This window comes from Alexandromys fortis, unplaced genomic scaffold (assembly GCF_014885135.2).
Source record: "Alexandromys fortis isolate MF-2015 unplaced genomic scaffold, M_Fortis_MF-2015_v1.1 scaffold_159, whole genome shotgun sequence".
NCBI classification, from domain to species: domain Eukaryota; kingdom Metazoa; phylum Chordata; class Mammalia; order Rodentia; family Cricetidae; genus Alexandromys; species Alexandromys fortis.
In genome coordinates, this window is record NW_026068031.1 from 3,537,796 (window position 1) to 3,558,427 (window position 20,632).

At 44.5% G+C, this 20,632-nt stretch overlaps 1 protein-coding gene across 1 annotated transcript; it reads left to right on the forward strand.

Moving 5' to 3' along the window:
• Positions 1 to 12,644: 12,644 nt before the first annotated feature.
• Positions 12,645 to 20,409, forward strand: Eif2b2 (eukaryotic translation initiation factor 2B subunit beta). Its single transcript, XM_050164646.1, has 8 exons — positions 12,645 to 12,881; positions 13,015 to 13,135; positions 13,287 to 13,435; positions 14,797 to 14,960; positions 16,504 to 16,599; positions 17,170 to 17,307; positions 18,475 to 18,541; positions 19,932 to 20,409. Exons 1-8 carry the CDS (start codon positions 12,719 to 12,721, stop codon positions 20,087 to 20,089), a joined length of 1,056 nt encoding a protein of 351 aa, XP_050020603.1. The 5' UTR covers positions 12,645 to 12,718; the 3' UTR covers positions 20,090 to 20,409.
• The last annotated feature ends 223 nt before the right edge of the window (positions 20,410 to 20,632 follow it).

The window sequence follows — 20,632 nt, forward strand, 5'->3', positions numbered from 1 at the left end:
CACCACTGCCCAGTTGGAAATTATTATTTTTACTATTGTGTCTATGTATATGGTATGGGAGTCAGTGATGTGCCTTAGTACCTGTGTGGAGGTCAGAGGGCAACTTTGTGGACTCACCACCAGCTGGCAAGAAGGCATTTTCTCAGCTGGGCTCCCTCCTCTCAGATGACTCTAGCCTGTGTCAAGCTGACATAGAATTAGCCAGCACACCCATCTCGGTACATCTATGTAAATACATTCAGTTGTGTGTAAAACTGAGATCCTACCAAATAGACCATTTTTGTACTTTGCCTTTTAAAGCAAAAAAAACTGTTGTTCAATCCCCAGCATCCACCGAAAAGTTGGCACACATCTGTAATCCCAGCACGGGGAGGTGGAGACAGGAGACTCCCTGGGGCTTGCTGGCCAGTCAGTTCACCCAAACTGGCAAATTCCAGTTCTTCCAGAATGACTGACAGAACACCTAGAGCTGACCTCTGGCAACAGAGGTGCCTGTGCGCATGCACAGACGTGATCACACACACACACACACACACACACACACACACACACACGCCACGGTAACTCAGCACCATTTAACAATTAGAGATAAATTAAAACAAATCCTAACAGCTGTACCAGGAAGCTGGGCCACCACTGCCCAGCGAGGCGCTGGATGAATTTTAGCATGGCAAAACAACAAACAAATAAATTTAAAGCTATATTGTCTTGGGGCAGTGGTGGTGCATGCCTTCAAACCAAACACCCAGGAGGTGAAGGCAGGGGCATCTCTGAGCTCGAGGCCAGCCTGGTCTACAGAGTGAGTTCCAGGACAGCCAGGGCTACACAGAGAAACCCTGTCTCAAAACCATACTCCCCAAGAAGCCTGCTTATTGTCAAATTAATTGTACATTTTCAGGAGATCTCTATGGATACACACACCCCTCTCTAACCCTGCTCGGTGTCCTCCAATGGTGACATCTTATACAGCTACAACATAGTGTTGAAACCAAGAAACATTGGCACAATCCACAGTTTATTCATGGGTCACACATGAGCTGTAATTACACCGTGCATAAACACCACAATCAAGAAACCCGACACTATTACAAGACTTCCTGTGTTATTACTTCTCCCCCCCTCACACACACACACACACACACACACACACACACACACAGAGCCATCTCCAACTCTTGGTAACCACAATCAGTTCTTTACCTCTAGAAATATATTATTTCCAAATTATGACATAAATGGAGTAGTGCAGTATGTACATTTTTGAGAAATTTATGCATGTGAATCTTTAAGTATGTGCATAATCACCCATCTATGGGTGTATGTATGCACATGTGCAGGTACCTGTGAAGACCATGATACAACCAGGTATCATCCACAGGAATGCAATCACTTCCTTGGAGATTGTAATTGGCCTGGAGCTGACCAGCTACACTCAGGCGTCCTGCCTCAGGCGTCCTGCCTCTTCCTCCTAGGCACCAGGATTACAGGCACACGCTGTAATCACATGGTCCTGGGATCAAACTCAGGCCCTCACCCTTGCAACTGCAGCGACTGAGTCACCTCTCTGACCCACAGGTGCTCCCTCAGACTCACCTGAGCTGTCGCAGGTTTCAGTGTCTGCTTGCAGAGTACTGGTCTATGGCAGGGAGGTAGCACAGTTTAATATCTGACGACTATGGGAGAGGTGGGTATTTTCCAGGTTTCAGTTACTATGAATAAATCTTCATAAACATTCACGTACAAGTTCCGATGTGACATTCTTTCTCTAAAGGACCAAAACTCACTCACTGAGTCAAGTAAACCCATTTTAGTTTTTCCAAACTATTTTCAAGAGTGTGTAGGTGCAGCAAGGGGCACGATAATGCACACCTGTAATCCCGGCACACATAAAAGGGAGGGAGAAGATGAGGAGTTCAAGGCCAGCAGCAGCTGCTTAGTGAGTTTGAGATCAGTGTGATATACATGAGAACCACCTCAAAAACAAAACGAGAGGCCGGGCGGTGGTGGCGCACACCTTTAATGCCAGCACTCGGGAGGCAGAGGCAGGCGGATCTCTGTGAGTTCGAGGCCAGCCTGGTCTAGAAGAGCTAGTTCCAGGACAGGAACCAAAAGCTACAGAGAAACCCTGTCTCGAAAAAAAAAATGAGAGATTGCATATATGCAAACTGCATTTAAAACTTAATGTGCTGTCAAGAGTTCTTATTAAGTATTTCCGATGTTGTGTTTGTGTATGAGAGATGTATTTCTGAGTGAAAGTAGGGACAGCCTTTGGGCCTTTGGGTATTAATCTTTGCATCTCCGCATTTTTTGTTTGTTTGTTTGTTTTTGAGACATCATCTCTTTACTCTTGCATAACTCAGGCTAGCTGCCCATGAATTCCTGGAGATTCCCTGACTCTACCTCCCATCCCCTAGGTGCACTGGGGTTACAGACACACCTTCCACTGCATCGGCTTTCACAGTGGCTCTGGAGATCCAAACACAGGAATAAGAGTAAATTATTTGTGTTTTAATAAATAAAGCTTGCCTGAATATCAGAAAGCAAATCATCCATACTAGTCAGTCATACAGGTTAGGGAGTAGTGGCACACACTTTTAATCCTGGGAATCGGAAGACAGAGGTAGATGGATCTCTGTTAGTTCAAGGCCACCACGGGCTACCCAAGATTGAATCTGTCTAAAAGAGAAACAGGACTCACACAAAGATAATCCCAGCACTTGGGATCACACGCCTTTAATCCTAGCACTAGGGAGGTGGAGACAGAGCGACATGACTGGGCAGAAAGAGGACTACAAGGGGGAAGAGACAGGAACTCCATGGTGTGTGGAGTGTGTGAAGTTTTCCGGATTCATGGATACAGGCTCTCACCCTGATGTGGGATGTTCTTCTGTATATGTGAGCTTTAATTGGTTAATGAATAAAGCTGTTTCGGCCAATGGCTTAGCAGAGTAAACTCAGGTGGAAAATCTGAACAGAGATAGAGAGAGAGAGAGAGAGAGAGAGAGAGAGAGAGAGAGAGAAGGCAGAGACAGGGAGACACCATGCAGCTGTCAAAGGAGAGAGATGCCAGAACCCTAATGGTAAGTCACAGCCTCGTGGCAATACACAGATAGCTAGAAATTGGTTAATTTAAGATATAAGAGTTATCCAGGAGTATGCTTGAGCCATTGGTCAAACAGTGTTGTAATTAATATAGTTTCTGTGTAATTATTTGGGTCTGGGAGGCTGGGAAACAAATGAGTAGTCTCCGTTTACAAAATGGTACCCAATGTGGGGCACAAACCCATGCCCTTAGGGTTAAGAGTCCCATGCTCTACCAACTGAGTACATCACCCATTTTTGGTCTGAGGTAGAAATAAGAGTCAGTGGCTGACTGCTTTGCTTTTCTGATGATCTTCAGGTTGAATTCCAATGTCTATATCTGGGTTTTCATTATTCAAACTACAATTGCCATCCAAAGTTTAGGGTATAAATTCACACACACAAAAAAAAAAGCCTTTGCCCTTTTGCCTGTGATTTTAGATCCACTAGCATAGGCCAGAGCTACATATGACCAGAGTCACTGCCCTACTGGCTAGGTTTTTTTCTTTTCTCTCCTGGTGGGCTCTCCCTGAATACCTTCTTGGATTGCTGCCAAACTAGGTGGCTGCCTTGAAATCCAGTCAGGCTTTTACCGTTCTACACAGCAGCAATAAGCCTCACATCTTCGTCAACATTGCTGGTAGATTTGGTAAGACAATTGGTAATTCTTAAAGGGAGGAATAAGTTAAAAGAGAGAGTTTTTTTTTTTTACCCACATTAAAAAATGGGAAAAACCATTACAATGGAGGGTTTGGGTCTCTGTATAGTACTATGCTAGACAGTTTGAAAATGGAATGATTAAATGAGAGGATATCTAATTTAGATGAGATTTATGTAAGGTCAGTTGTAACATTATCAGTGTTATCATTTGTTTTATCACTAAAAAAGTTGGCTAATCTGAGTGCTAAGATACAAGCCTTAGAAAAACTTAAGAAAATAGATAACATAATCAAATCCAGACAGAGGAATTTCATGGAGAACCAATTTCAACATTGCATTATAAGAATAGAGAGGAATAGCCTAAGGTTTTCGGACAACCAACCTTAATATATCCAGTAACCTTACAGGAATGGCTAAATGGCAGATGCTCTGTTACAGCTAACTGGACTCCTGTGCCAATGCTGGACTTAATGAGACTCAAGGAAACAATAGTCTCATATGGCATGCATTCACCTTTAGTGAAGCAAATGTTAAACGCGTGGTCAGTTTGTAATAGAATTATCCCTAAAGACTGGTTATTGCCGGGCAGTGGTGGCACACGCCTTTAATCCCAGCACTTGGGAGGCAGAGGCAGCTAGATCTCTGTGAGTTCGAGACCAGCCTGGTCTCCAAGAGCTAGTTCCAGGACAGGCTCCAAAACCACAGAGAAACCCTATCTCGAAAAACAAAAAAACAAAAAAAAAAAAAAACAAAACAAAACAAAAAAACAACAAAACAACAACAAAAAAGACTGGTTATATTTAGTTAAAGGTGTTTTAGAGACTGGTCCACAATTTAATGGAGTATGTGGTTCAGAGAAGAAGCTAAGATTATTGAACAACAGAGTAAAGCTAGAGGTATGAAAATCTCCCAAGATCAAATTCTTGGAGAAGAAATTATGTGACTGTAAAAAGGCAATATGTTTACGATGACCACACCCTGGATTTATGCCACAGAGAAGCTTTGAATCCTTAGGACAGAATTGGAGAAATAGGAATGAAAACTGATTCATTCTACAAGGCCCAAAAAACACCTTTATGAGTTTCTTACAAAGATTAACTTCATCAGTAAATAAAATGATACCAAATTCAGAAGCTATACAAATAATAATTGAATCTCTGAATTTCGAAAATACTAATTCTTGTTGCAAAAGGATAATTAGGCCATTAATGTCAAGGTCAGCACCTTGATACAATTAATATTGAATCTCATGACCATGATGATAAATGGATAGGAGAGGTGATTTCCAGCGGTTTGAGGAAAGATATAAATGCCACGTGTTTCAACCATGGCAAACAAGGTCACCTTATAAGGGATTGTAAACAGGGTATTCCTAGAAACAATGTTTTTTTTCTAAGAATAATCCATTTAGAACACCCCTCTCTTCTGGATTATTCAAGTGTGGCAAAGGTAGGCATTGGACTAATGAATATAGGTCAACAAGGGATATTCAAGGTAATCCTTTGCCATCAGGAAAGTCCATGAGGGGCCTTTTGCAGGTCCCTATGCCAAATCAGTTCAGGCATTTCCTGCCATTGTAGAGGAAGCTCCTTCCCAGAGCAATTAAAGAAACTAATGCCAGCCAGGTGGTGGTGACACATGCCTTTAATCCCAGCACTTGGGAGGCAGACTCAGGTGGATCTCTGTGAATTTGAGGCCAGCCTAGTCTACAAGAGCTAGTTCTAGGACAGCTAAAACTGTCACATGGAAAAACCCTATTTCAAAAAACAAAACAAAACAAAAAGAGCCTAATTCCTATTCTAAAAAACTATACTGCTCTCGGTAATAGAATATCTATAGAAGAGAGAACAAAAAATTCAGCAGAAACCATAAATTGAATACTTTGGCAAACTTCCATAAATGAATAAAGACCAAAATTAAAAATACAAATAAATGACATTGTCATTGAAGGTCTGGCAGATACAGGTGCAGTTGTAACAACAATTTTATCAGAATCTTGGCATCCAAATTGGCCTTTTCAGGATGTAAATGTTCAGTTTTTAGGAACTGGAACTTTATCTCAGGCAAAGCAGAGTGTGAGATGGGTTGAATGTATAGAGCCAGAAGGACAGAGAGGAATATTAAAACCATATGTGGCTAACACAGCGTTGAATTTGTGAGGCCATAATTTGTTATAGCAATGGAATACTCAGATTAATATTCCTCTAATCTTAGAAATAGACCATAAATTAACATATGCTTCTGGAAAAAATATTACAAGGTATTATATAAACAGTCACTGACCATTCAGGTTGTACAAGGACAGGGCAAATAGCTTATGGTATTTCAAAGACACCAATGGCCCTACTTTAAAATGGTTGACAGACAAACCTCTAAGTTAATTTAAGCAGTGACCTATAACATCAGAGAAACTATAGGCTTTAGAACAGCTGGTACAGAAGTAAATAAATGCTCAGCATATTGAAGAATAATCCAGCCCTTGTAATTCTCCTGTATTTGTTGATAAAAAGAAATCTAGAAAAATAGAGAATGCTGCCAGGTGGTGGCACATGCCTTTAATCCCAGCACTTGGGAGGCAGAGGCAGGCGGATCTCTGTGAGTTTGAGACCAGCCTGGTCTAGTTCTGGGACAGGCTCCAAAGCAACACAGAGAAACCCTCTCTCAAAAAGCCAAAAAAAAAAAAAAAAAAAAGGAGAATGCTGGCATTCCTCTGCTTTCTCTATTGTCTAACAGATGGCTTCTTATAGTTATTGACATTAAAGATTGTTTCTTCCGTATACAGTTACAAGAAAAAGACAGAGAAAAATTTGCCTTCACAGTGCCTATTTATAATAATTCTCAGCCTGCCAAGAGATATCAATGGAAGATTCTCCCACAAGGTAATGTTAAAGAGCCCCACCCTGTGCCACTGGAAATGATACATAAACAATTTTCTCAATCTATAGTTTGTCATTACACGAATGACATTTTACTGTCTCGATCACATGTAGATACTTTAGAATGTTTGAAGAAGTAAAGAAAATTTTGCCTTGTTAGGGATTACAAATTGCTCCTGAAAAAAAATACTAACAGGAGATTTTATTAATTATTTAGTCTATAAAATAGGCTTACAGAAAATTAGACCTCAAAAGGTGCAAATTAGAGAGATCGGTTGCAGACTCTTAATGAGTTCCAAAGACATTTCCCATCTATGGAGCACTACTGGGATAAAACATGGTGAACTGATTAATTTAAACAAAACCTTAGTGTGTTTAAGTTGGTGATAAGGGTTGAAATAGTCCCAGAGAATTATTAGCTAAAGCTGGAGAGAGTTGGTTTTGATTGAAGAGAAATTAGACACAGTACATGTGGATTGTATGGATCTGAATCTTAACTGCATTCTGGTCATATTACCCTCCAAACATTATTCTATAGAAATATAGAGGGGATATATTAGAATGCATCCTTTTACCACATAAACTGAGTAAAAAATTAAAAACTTATGTGGAAAATGTCTCTGAGTTAATTCTAAAAGAAAAATTGAGATTTTGTCAATTAGTACAAATAGACCCAGCAGAAATTATGGTACCTTTTAACAATGATAAAATTGACAAATTATGGGGAGAAGGTAAACCCTGGCACAGAGTTTGTAGCAATTTTTGGGACAGATTAACAACAATTATCACAAAAGCAAGAGAAATCAACTTATAAAGAGAGCTAATTGTAATTGGACCCTTCTCCTGCATTGTACTTGGCAAATCAATAACTGGATCCCCTACGTTCTATACTGATAAAAATAAATCAGGAAGAGTAGGTTAAAAATCAGAAGATTTAAGTAAAGTGGAACAAAGCCCTTATGATTCTGTCCAAAAGTCAGAATTATATGCTATTCTCATGGAACTAAGAAATTTTATTTTATTTTTTAGTTTTTTGAGACAGGGTTTCTCTGTAGCTTTGGAGCCTGTCCTGGCACTAGCTCTTGTAGACCAGGCTAGCCTAGAACTCACAGAGATCCACCTGCCTCTGCCTCCTGAGTGCTGGGATTAAAGGCGTGTGCCACCACCGCCCGGTTTAGAAATTTTAAAGAACATCTCAACATAGTTACCAACTCACAATATGCCAAAAGAGTTGTTTTACATATTGAAACTGCAGAATTTACACCAGATGATACCGAATTGACTTCATTATTTATTCAGTTACAAGATATATAATCAAGAATAGGAATCACGGGAGAGATCTTGGTGTTTGGGGTGGGACTTTTGGAGATTGGTAGGATTAGATACGTCATCATTAAGGTGTGGCCTCTGTAATTGAATCTCTGCAGCTTCTATAAGAAGAGCTACCGTGACAGTCCAGTCACACAAGGCTTCGGTACTCTCCAGAGACAAGGACGTCCTTTGGGAGCCTTCCAGAACCATTCAGAGCCTAGAGGATCTGATCTGAAAGCGTACTCACATCATGAGCAAAAGTCTGGCTATCAAGAAGATGGCAAAATCGAAAAGTTGGAATCCCGTGAAAAGAAGGCAGCAATGGGAACGATTCCGCAGGAGCAAAGTGAAAGGACAGAGGAAAACAAAATGGAACAGAGAACAGAGAAAGAAGCTGAAAGTGAAACCAAAAAAACAAGCCCAGCAGGAAAACAAAGGCATGAGTCCCAAGAAGCCAGTCAGCAAGCCACTCCTGGACACTCTGTGGGCAAAATTTAAATTAAGAAATAGTCCCACAGTGCAAGACTGTTTTTCACTGTCACTTGAATTTAGCTTGACAGATAAGCAGGTCTACCTTTGGTTTCGTGAAAAAAAGAAGAAATACAAGGAAGAGATGGCGAAGCAGAAGAACAGAAGAAACAGCTGGAGTGAGGTGCTGCAGACTTGCTGTGCAGACCTGAGGGACGAGGACATGGCCGACCTGAGGGATGAGGACGTGACTGACCCAAGGGATGAGGACGTGGCCGACCCGAAGGACAAGGACATGGCCGACCCAAGGGACAAGGACGTGGCCAACCTGCGGGACGAGGACATGGCCAACCCGAGGGATGAGGATGTGACTGACCCGAGGGACGAGGACATGGCCGACCTGAGGGACGAAGATGTGGCTGGCTGAAGGAATGAATTAATAACTGAGGTCATACAGACCAGTGAGCGTACTTGGAAATCATTAATTTACACAAAAGTAACATTAAGCTGAAGGGCCAGGCAATGGTGGCACACGCCTTTAATCCCAGCTCCCGGAAATTCTAGAAAAAGGTTTCATATACCTATCTTACATGATTTTGGCTTTGAGTCTCTATCAGTTTTCGGTGGTGAACCATGAGCCTAATAATAGACCTTTGAAGTTGTCCCAACACTGCAGAGGAACTTTGGGTGCCTGTCCAGACAGCCAGCTGTTTCTGCCGTTTCTCACATTTTTTGGAAGTTGCTTGCTTGTACTTCTTATTTACTTAGTATTATTTCCTTCTTGGGTCTCTGAGGAGGTTGAAGGGTAGATTACTATAGTTATAGTTTTCCTTGTTTACCAGATGCAGAAAGCAAGTTATGACAGAAAGTAAATTAGGCACAAGACTTCGAACTCACAAAATAGGATAGATGTGGAGTATTTTCTCTGAATTTGTCAAATGCAAATGGACTAGACATTGTTGATGTATTTATTGCCTATATATTGTATATAGTTATTGTACTTCTTGTCTATAAGTTTTTCTTATATTAGTTATAGGCTTCTTTTTTATTTTAGACAAAAGGGGGAAATAATGTGGTATATTATTTGTGTTTTAATAAATAAAGCTTGCCTGAAGATCAGAGAGCAAAGCCCACACAAAAGTGATCCCAGCACTAGGGAAGTGGAGACAGGAACAATATGGCTGGGCAGAGAGAGGAATATAAGGGGGAAGAGATAATAACTTGGTGGCGTGTGTGGTGTGGGGTGTGGAGTCTTCAGGATTTGTGGAGAAAGAATCTCGTTCAATTTTGGTCTGAGGTAGAGGTAAGAGTCAGTGGCTTGCTGCTTTGCTTTTATGATCTTCAGGTTGAACCCCAATATCTGTCTCTGTGTCAAGTGCTTTATCCACTGATGCTTCCTGTCCATTATTAAAACACAATATTCCATTGAGTATACAATAATGTTCTAAACTAACCTCTTAATTTGCATTTTGTGTGGGATGTAAAGTATGGGCCCTGCACATGCCCCAATATGCATGTGGATATCAGATGGTCACTTTATGGAATCAGCTCTCTCCTCCGCTTTTATGTGTTCCAGTGACCAACTCAGGTCACCAGGTTTGTTTGGCAAGTGTCTTTGCCAGTTTTGTTTCTTTTTGTGTTATAAATGAAAGTGGAAAGATTATTATGAATTAATAATTGTGATCTTTCTGATTATTTGTTTGAGATAAATTCCAGGGCTGAGGAAGTGCCTTGTTTGATAAAGCGCTTGCCTTGCAAGCATAAAGCCCTGAGCTGGCTCTCCAGCACTCTACGAAAGCCAGGTACCACGTGCACCGTGTGCACCTACGTAATCTCAGAGCTGAGGGAGGGGCGGGCAATAAGGATGATCCGGTGAATCCTTGGAGCTCATTCACCAGCAAGTAGCCAGACCAATGAGACGTCCAGTCTCAAAAATAAGGTTGTGAGGGACTAAGGGAGATCCCCATTGTCAGCCTCTGGCTTCCACAAGCACACACATGCACATGCATCTGCGCATGTGCACCTCCATACACAGGCCCACTCACAACACAGCACAACACAACACACACATATATGTAAAAGCAAGGAAAGTTTGTAAATATGCCACGAGGATCAGAGAGAAGGAATGGACATTGGAAGGTCCTTTGTCTTTCAAAATGACCCTGTTGAAAGGCATGTCTAATGCTCTCTGAAAAGCGTGTGGAAATAGAGGCAAAGTTTTCCCACAGCATTGTGACCCTTGTGTCAGTGAAGCAGTTCATGTCTTTAACATAGAAATATAGCCCACAAATTCACTACAGATACCTACTATTGGGAACTTTGGCTGAAAATGACAGAAAACTCCACTCAGATCAGACATGGAGCCCGGAGTTGGGGTTTGTGTTTTTAATCCCATGTATGGTATGGGCGAGTCACTGGGACAGATGTGTAGCCATGTCTCAGTTAAAGAACACTGGCTGCTCTTTCAGAAGACTAGGGTCTGATTCCAACACCCACATGGCAGCTCACAACCATCAAGGGCATCGGGTCCCCATATGCCCTTTCTTAACCTGAGAGATGCTACACATACACATCCGCCACCCTAACCCACTGTGCTCTACAAACATGCACGCAGACAAAACACCTCCTCCCAATACCATCACACTAAATACCGAGCCTTCAGCAAACGAACTTTTGAGGAACACATTTGCATATGGTTGCCTATGCAAGCTATCACAATGAGCAAAATGCGGGGGTGATAAATGTGGAAAACCACGAGCATCACTGGCGAGCAAGAAAATGCCCATTAAAACGATGCGGAAGAGTCTTTCTTATATCTACTTTCTACAAAGACGTTTGGTAATAATAGCATGTGTTGACAAGCATGTCAAATGTTGCTAGGAGCAGCACACACTCCTTTGACCAGCGTGGAGACTTGATTTATTTGGGAAGGTAAATATTCGTACAACTTGTGATGTTCCAGATATAGTAATGTGAACATATGCACAAGAGTATTTAGAGCCTGAATTTATTTATCCCTTTCCCACAGGCTGGAAACAACCAAAATGTCTCAAGAAAAATGAGTAGCTAGAAATTTTCACAGTCACACTGTATAATACTATTCAGCAGGGCAAGAAAGGGTGAATTTTAGTAATGTTATACTGAATGAAGAAGGCAAGTTGTAAAAATTACATTATGCTTTTACACATCCTGACATAAGTTCTGAGCTTGTTTTCAGATACATTAAAGACAAGCGAATTAATCAATATGCTATTTAGGGATTAAAAGTACTTAACTCTTTTTAATGTATGCATTAATAATTTATTGCGGGGGTTTTTTTTGGCTAATGACAGGCTAATTCTTGCACTATCTTTGCATGATTTTGATACTGACATAATCTCTCTGTAAAAAAAAATCTGTCTGTTGTAAGGAAAGTCTTAAAAGCTTGAAAGATTCACCTTTGAGGAGTTTATCTTAAGAGATTCTAATTACAGACTTTGGGTTCAGACGACGACCCTGGATTTTAAGCACAGCCTTACCGTTTCTCTAACTGCTTAAACTGAGATTCTCTTTCTCAATGTGCAGAACTGAGGGTAAGAGAACCCATCTCACTGAGTAGCTTTAAGTCATCTTACACACAGCACTCCATACCTAGTAGGCTTGGGTTCAACGGAGCGCTTACTACATTGTATGTACTCCGGAGGCCACCATGTTTGGTGTTCTATTAGCTCTTAGTGACTACTTCCTCGGCCGATATACAAAGGCAAACAACAACAGAAGCGCTAGGGATAGATACGATAGCTTAATGGTGGGGCGCTTACCTAGCACCTCTTAGTTCCTAAATTCAATTCCTTGCACCAAGGGGGCGAAAGAAAGTTAATGTCGGTGGGGAATGGAAGCTATCTGAAAGAGGCGCACCACATCACGCCTTGTGACAGCACTTTTCTGGGCGCCCGGAGCCCTGGATGCGCACTCACGGCGTCCACCAAGCAACAGGAGGAAACCCCGACGCCAGGCCAGGAAAGAGGAAGGCAACTCCTCTTGGTCGCAGGGCGGGATCACCGCTCGCTATTCCCATAGCAACCGGACCGGCTAGCGTCTGTACAGCAGCACCGATCGGCGCGCAGACTCCCAAGAGGCCGCTTCCAGCCGTCACTTCCCGGCGGCTCGCCCAGCTCCGCTGTAGCTCGTTTGTGATTGGCCCCAGCTGCAGGGTGGGCGGGCTTACGGAGACCAAACTCAAGCATGCCTCCCTGCACGGAAGTCGACCTCTCTCGCCCCGGAAGTGAAACGCTGTGGTTTGGAAGTCGAGGTTTCGGCAGCTTGTGGGGATTGTGGTGAAGATGCCGAGTGCCGCGGCGAAGGGCTCAGAGTTGTCCGGGAGGATAGAGGGCTTCGTGGAGACTCTGAAGCGAGACGGCGGGCAGCGCAGCTCGGAGGACATGGCTCGGGAGACCCTGGGGCTGCTGCGCCGGCTCATCACGGACCACCGCTGGAGCAACGCGGGTGCGGCAGACCCAGCCTCCCTCTGCTCTGCCTCCTTCCCCTACTGAAGCTGAGACTCACCCCCCCCCCCCCCCCCCCCCCCCCCCCCTCCCGCTTCGCCTGCCCCGCTCATCCTGTCCCTCTTGGGTTGCAGGGGAGCTGATGGAGTTGATCCGCCGAGAAGGCAAGAGGATGACGACCGCGCAGCCCTCCGAGACTACCGTGGGTAACATGGTGAGGAGAGTCCTCAAGATCATCCGGGAGGAGTATGGCAGGTCAGGTTCAGGCCGGGGTGGGGTCTGGGTGGGATCTAGGGTTTTTTTTTTTTTTTACACCATGCCTTCTGGAGCTTCTGTTGGGGCTGCTCCGGTTGCCCCCCATCACCCTTCCCCACACCCACACCCTTGGGTCTTGTTGCCTCCTTAGGCTGCACGGGCGCACTGACGAGAGCGATCAGCAGGAGTCCCTGCACAAACTCTTGACATCCGGTGGCCTGAGCGAGGATTTCAGCTTCCATTATGCCCCACTAAAGTCCAACATCGTTGAGGCCATTAATGAGCTGCTAGTGGAGCTGGGTAAGAGATCACCAAGTGGACGAGATAGGTCGCAGGTAGATAAGGAAACAAGCCCCCAGAGATCGTCCATTGACAGAGTCGGGCGAGATTACCAGTCCTCCGGTTTCCAGAGTTTGTTCTCGGTCTGGTAACACCCGTACTATAGTAAATAGTAACTCCATCTATCAGGACAGGCCCACTCTTTTAAAAGTCGATTGTGATGGAGATTTCTATTAGGGCAGGTCATTTTTAATTTTGAATCAAATGAACTTGCTGGGGGATGAAGCTCGGTGGAAGAGTATCATACTTGAAGCCCTGGGTTTAATTCCCAGCGTTTCAAAAACAGAAGGTGAAGTCCTCAGTAAACTTCATCCTGTCTTTACAAAAGGAAAAAAATCTTCTTGTGTATGTGTGCTTCGATGGAAAGGGAGCGCATGTGTGCCATGGCTCATGTGGAGGTCAGAGGAGAACTTTGTGGAGTTCTCTCCACCCACCTTTATGTGGAGTCTAGGGATGGAACTCAGGTTTCCAGGGTTGACCAGCAAGCACATTTATCCATTTACCCACTGAGCCATCTTACCCACCCCTCCGTGAATTTACACACACACACACACACACACACACACACCACCTCTGTCCTTACTTGCAGATTGTTGTTGTAACCAATTCTTCAAAGATTAAAAAACTAGGTACTGGGGCTGGAAAGATGGCTCATGTAGAGTCCCCAGGTTCAATTCCCAGCATCCACACAGTGGCTAACAGCCACCTGTAACTCCTGTTTCAGCAGCTCTGATGCCCTCTTTTGACCTCTGCAAGGACTGGGCACACACAAGGCAAACAGACATACATACAGGCAGACCATTCATGCAATAAAAATAACTAAACATAAAAAAATAAAAGGAGGATTTACAAAAAAAAAAATAACCAAATGCCATCTGTGCCCCAAACTTCCATTCTCAAACTCTTCTGCTTTCTTTTGCCCCCCCCCCCCCAAAGGAGGTGCTGTGGCCACCTTTTGGAGGAAGAGTTCTGTCAAGGGCAGATCTGTTTGCTCTCCAGGTAGCACTTAAGGATTCCCCAGACGGCCGTTTCTGGCCTTACCTCATCTAGAGCAGCTGCGGGGAGTTAGTGTAGCCAGCAAGGCGTGTGGATGAACAGGAGCGCTGCTGGGAGACAGGGCAGGCTGAGGCGTGGAGGTAGAGGACCCTGCAGGAGTGCGGCTTCTCAAAGGTTGGGATGCTCCAGTTTGAGCCTGTGAACCCTGGTGACCGGGTCTGCCAGGTGGGCAGTAGATAAGAAGGGCGGGCTCCCTTTCTGAAATTACCGTGCCTGTCTGGGATGAAGCAGGGCAGTTTCCATTCCCTTGCAAACTGTTCTTGCAGAAGGCACAACGGAGAACATTGCAGCCCAGGCTCTGGAGCACATCCACTCCAATGAGGTGATCATGACCATCGGCTATTCTAGAACAGTGGAGGCCTTCCTTAAAGAGGCAGCCCGGAAGAGGAAGTTCCATGTCATTGTTGCAGAGTGTGCTCCTTTCTGTCAGGTAAGAGGGGTTACTGGAGTTGCTTAGAAAAGGTGAAGAGGAGCCGGCGGTGGTGGTGCATGTCTTTAATCCCAGCACTCGGGAGGCAGAGGCAGGAGGATCTCTGTGAGTTCGAAGCCACTCTGGTCTATAAAAGCTAGTTCCAGAACAGGCTCCAAAGCCACAAAAAAAAAACTTGTCTTGAAAAACCAGAAAAGAAAGAGTAAAGAGGAACCACTCGGGAGTGTGCACTCAGGAGGCAGAGGCAGGCAGATCTCTGTGAGTTTGAGAGCAGCCTGGTCTACAGGGGGAGTTTCAGGACAGGCTCCAAAGCTATAGAGAAACGCTGTCTTAAACCCGAGAAGGTGAAGAGGGAATAAAGAATAAAGGAGGGATGGGGTGAGTCTGAGCCAACCGTAAGTTGATTAACATGACCTCGATTCATGAAGAAAGTAAATCATTGCTGGGCGGTGGTGGCACACACCATTAATCCCAGCACTCGGGAGGCAGAGCAAATGGATCTCTGTGAGTTCAAGGACAGCCTGGTCTACAGAGTGAGTTCTTCCAGGACAGCCAGGGCTGCATAAAGACCCTGTTTCAAAAGAAAGAACAAGTAAATCGGGCACAGTAGCAAGGTCTTTAGTCCCAGCACTGGGGAGGCAGAGGCATGCGGCTCTTTGGTTTTTTTTTTTTTTTTTTAATAAATATTTATTTATTTGTTATGTATACAATATTCTGTGTGTATGCCTGCAGGCCAGAAGAGGGCACCAGACCTCATTACAGATGGTTGTGAGCCACCATGTGGTTGCTGGGAATTGAATTCAGGACCTTTGGAAGAGCAGGCAGTGCTCTTAACCACTGAGCCATCTCTCCAGCCCCCAGGCGGCTCTTTGTGACTGTGAGGCCAACTTAGTCTGGTCTAATTAATGAAGTCTAGGCCAGCCAAGAGCTACATAGTGAGAACCTGTCTAAACAAACAAAACCACCAAAAAAACAAAGGATTGTTAAGGATTTTCAAGTTGCTATAGATTTTTTTTTTTTTGGTTTTTCGAGACAGGGTTTCTCTGTGGCTTTGGAGCCTGTCCTGGAACTAGCTCTGTAGACCAGGTTGGTCTCGAACTCACAGAGATCCGCCTGCCTCTGCCTCCCGAGTGCTGGGATTAAAGGCGTGCGCCACCACCGCCCGGCTGCTATAGATATTTTTAAGTATTAGTTTAAGAAAGCCTAGTGTTGCTGAGTCTCCTAGGAGTCAGTAGGGCATTTATGACCTTGGGGATGGCTGTTGTTTGATTTGATCTCACTCAATCCTTAAGTAAATAATAGGTCTCAAGAAAGAAACGCACAGGCTGTCCAGTGTTATAAAACAAGTCGGGAGCCCTCTTGCCAGCTTGGTTGTGTAAGCAGCTGTGTTTCCAGTTTTGCGGCTGCTCTGTTTATTAGCATCCCTATGGCTTACCAGGCTGTGCACACCACAGATAGGTGACAGTCTTCCAGTTCCGGTTACATTTGAGAGCTCTCCTCACTTCTTACTCTCTCCAGCATCAGCCTTTCCCTCCTGTTTCAGGGTCATGAAATGGCCATCAATTTGTCCAAAGCAAACATCGAGACAACTGTCATGACCGATGCTGCCATTTTTGCTGTTATGTCAAGAGTCAACAAGGTGGGTGGCACTGGAGTCACTGAGATGAATTCAGGAAGTTCTGCTTCTAGAATACTGATTTCTTCTTGTTGTCTTATGAGGTCCATGGCGAAAGGAGGTTTCCAGCACTGTTTGAAAGTGTGCACTTAGGTACTCATAATCTGTCTGCTGGACTTGTTCCCTCTCACCACGTCACTGGTCCTCAATAGCCTCTAAGTATGGCTAGGGCATTGAGGAGAATGGAGTAGAACTGAGCTATGAGTGTTGGCTGTGGGGGCTTCGCTGTGGGTTCCCACTTATGCTCAGGGTGTGGCCAGAGTGGGTAGGAAATGACAGGTTCTTGGTTTCCTGGGAGGTGCTCCAGATAGATTTCCAAGAAAGATGGGGAAAGAACTGGAGGTGTTGCAGCTTCCCATCCCATGCCATGTTTGGCAAAACTAGAACTTGGTAGTCTCGGCTTGAGCCTAGGAGGCTCCTTTCCCTCTATGGCCTGTGAGCCCTCCAGATGCTAAGGTAGAGGCCTGAACATGCAGCCAGAGGGCCTGTTAGGACTCCACTCCAGCGTGGCTCATGTCTCCTCTCCTTCCAAAGGTGATCATTGGTACGAAGACTATCCTGGCAAACGGCTCCCTGAGGGCTGTGGCAGGAACTCACACTCTGGCTCTGGCAGCAAAACACCACTCCACCCCACTCATCGTGTGTGCGCCCATGTTCAAGCTTTCTCCACAGGTACGCCATTTGTCTCTAGCTGGTCACCAACAAAGAAGGAAGTCAGTTGTAGGTTTGAACTCTGGCCCTCAGCTTACACTAGATTTTCTTTTTGATCTGTTCCTTGCTTAATGGTTAAAAAGAGCCATAGAAGCCGGGCGATGGTGGCACTCGCCTTTAATCCCAGCATTTGGGAGGCAGAGGCAGGCGGATCTCTGTGAGTTCGAAACCAGCCTGGTCTACAGAGCTAGTGCCAGGACAGGCTCCAAAGCCACAAAGAAACCCTGTCTCGAAAAACCAAAAAAAAAAAAAAAAAAGAGCCATAGATGTTTTGAGCCATGAACAGAATTGATAGTTATAACCTATCTCCACTAATGTTAGGATAACACAGGGCAGAGAAAGGCCCTTGAGTCCAGTTACCATTCACTACACTCCATTGCCTCCAAACACTTCTGAAAATGGCAGGTACATTGAAACTAGGATCATAGAATCCATTCAGCGCCTTCCTCTGCAGTCTGAATATCAGCAGTTAAATGAAGAGTCATTTCATAGTGACAGAAACTGTCTGCTTGGGAACAACCTACTGAGAGGTCTGCATGAAAACATACCACAGTTTACCATTTATTTAATTTACATTTTTAAAATTTGTAAGTGTATGAGGTCTTTGCATGCATGTATTTCTGTGTACCACATGCATGTCTAGTGCCCAGGGAGGTCAGAAAAGGGCCTCAGATTCCCTGGAATGGAAATTAGGATGATTTTGAACTGCTGTGTGGGTGCTGGGAATCAAACCCAGATCCTCTGCAAGAAAAGTAAGTGCTCTTAACCACTGGGCCATCTCTCCAGACCCTAACTAACCATGTATGTGTCGGTAGGTATTTGAGTTAGGTCTACCTTTTAGTTTCTGCAAATAATGCTAAGCAGTTAGATATAAAACTTCTGTGGGACATGCATTTCTCTATGTCTTGTCTACATGTCTCTGAGTGGAATTGCTGAATCTCTTTTAAAAAATATTTGAATAGCTGGGCAATGATGGCGCATGCCTCTAATCCCAGCTCTTGGAAAGCAGAGGCAGGTAGATCTCTGTGAGTTTGAGGCCAGCCTGGTCTACAAAACAAGTTCTAGGACAGCCAGGTTATACAGAGAAACCCTGGCTCAAAAAACAAACAAAATTTTAATTTTTCCTAGTTCCCCAGTGAAGAAGATTCATTTCACAAGTTTGTGGCTCCTGAAGAAGTCCTTCCTTTCACAGAAGGTACAGTGTGTGTGTGTGTGAAAGAGAGAGACTTTTAGTTAATTGGTTGTGTGAACCATCTTAAGTTGCTATAAGTAATCATTTTGATGAATTGGCTGCCTAAAGCCGCAAGATCTGAAATATTTGCACTTGCTAACTCACCTCTAGCCTATATGCCCCTGTTTGCAGGGAGGGGGCCTGCATCTCCGGCCTCTCCCAAAGGCAGCCACTCTGCTCCGTGAGCCCACAGCCTTGTCAGTAGGCCAGTCAGTTGTGTATTTCCTGTGAGAGCAGAACACTGCCTGTTGTCCTGACCCTTCTTGGAAGTTGGAAAATTTCATCCTTTCATTTAGACAGTTTTTAAAGCCAGATGTGGTGGCACTTATAACCCCAGCACGTGGGGGCGTGGTGCTGAGGCAGGAGGAGCACCACAAATTCAAGACCATCCTAGTCTTATGTATATAGTGAGTCCAGGGCCAACCAGAGATACAGGATGAGACACTATCTCAGAAAACTAAGGAAAAGAAAAGAAATGCCTGTCGTGCAGTCACTGTCTAAGTCCAGGAAATACAGTAAGGAGACGCTGGAGCCGTTTCCACAGGGTCCTTCCACTGTAGCTGACAGCAAGGAAATGTTGGCTCCCAGCATGCTTTAGGAAGGAAACACAGTGACGATAGGACTGTACCTAAGACTAATGAAGGATCTCCATGAGGGGACATTGCTGGAGTCCTCACTGAATGGATGCTATCCTGTGAAGATTTGGGAAGCTTTCCAGGGACGGTACAAGGCATGAGATCCAAGTGTGTTTAGCCTGTTGAAAATAGCTGGGCTGTTGTCAGCCTGAGAGAGTGGTTCAAATTATAGTTAGTGTGGTTGGTGGAGAAAGACTGGGCCTTTAAGGTTGTAATCTTGAATTTAAAAAAAAATTATAATGGGTGTTTTTCCTGCATGTTTATCTGTGCACTACATGAAGTCTGGTGCCCTCAGAGCCAGAAAAGGATATTGGATCCCTTGGAACTGGAGTTACAAGTGGTTGTGAGCTGCCATGTGGTGGCAGAAAATCAACCCCAGGTCCTCTGGAAGAGCAGCTAGTACTCTTAACCAGTGAGCCATTGCTCCAGTCCCAAGTCTGAAATCTATTTCAAGTGCTATGAAAAGTCAGCCGAGAGCTTGGTTTCACTGTTGTTGGAATGTTTTGGTTTGAGACAGCAGCCCTGGCCGTGCTCACACTTGCAGTCCACCTGACTCAGCCATTGGAAAATGTTACACATGAGAATCCGGGCTGGGAGTCATCTTGCCCAGTTTGATTTTGCCATGGATTTCTGGCATGCTTGCATTATTGAACTTAGACCTTCTGTGCTATGTAGAGTAGGGGCCTCAGTTTCATCTCTAGCATGTGATTGTCTTGCAGGGGACATTCTGGAGAAGGTCAATGTTCACTGTCCTGTGTTTGACTACGTGCCCCCCGAGCTCATTACTCTCTTTATCTCCAACATTGGTGGGAATGCACCGTCCTACATCTACCGGCTGATGAGCGAGCTCTACCACCCTGATGACCATGTCCTCTGACGCCGCCTGTCCTAAGTGGAACCAACATAGACCCAGAGAGAGGAGCTGGAGACATAGCAATGCTGCTGCAGTGGGGAGTTCCCTGCCTTCCTACTCATCCCCAGTGACGCATGCCTCCAGGACTGTTCTTACCTGAACAGCGGGGCTTACCTGTTGACTCTGGGGCCACTTGGTGACCACGCTGTTTGTTTCAGGAACTCCAACCTTCTTGCTCTGTGGTGTGTTAGACATACCATGACTCTTTGCTGGGTTGCTGTTTGCTCAGAAATGCCTTCTGGACCTTTTCCTAGGCTTTGCCAATAAAAGCTACTGGAAACTCCCGCAGTTCGTTTATTGTTCAGAGTTCTGAATGAACTGAAAGAGCAGCCACACAGCCCTTTCTGTGTTTGTGAGAGAGGGCTATGATGAGAGGGGAGCCTCAAACAGAAGTATAAAGAGAAGGGCTCTGTTTCCTCTTGCAGCTCACTGGAAAGGGCTCTGACCTTTTAGTAATCTACAGTAATGGCTTCAAGACTTGAGCATCTTGGAGCTTAAAATACACCA

Excerpts from the sequence above, each read along its gene's own strand:
- Eif2b2 (XM_050164646.1), top strand. The coding sequence starts at position 12,719 with ATGCCGAGTGCCGCGGCGAAGGGCTCAGAGTTGTCCGGGAGGATAGAG. Across the intron at positions 14,961-16,503 it reads AGTGTGCTCCTTTCTGTCAG|GGTCATGAAATGGCCATCAA; the intron begins GTAAGAGGGGTT and ends CTCCTGTTTCAG. Across the intron at positions 18,542-19,931 it reads AGTCCTTCCTTTCACAGAAG|GGGACATTCTGGAGAAGGTC; the intron begins GTACAGTGTGTG and ends ATTGTCTTGCAG.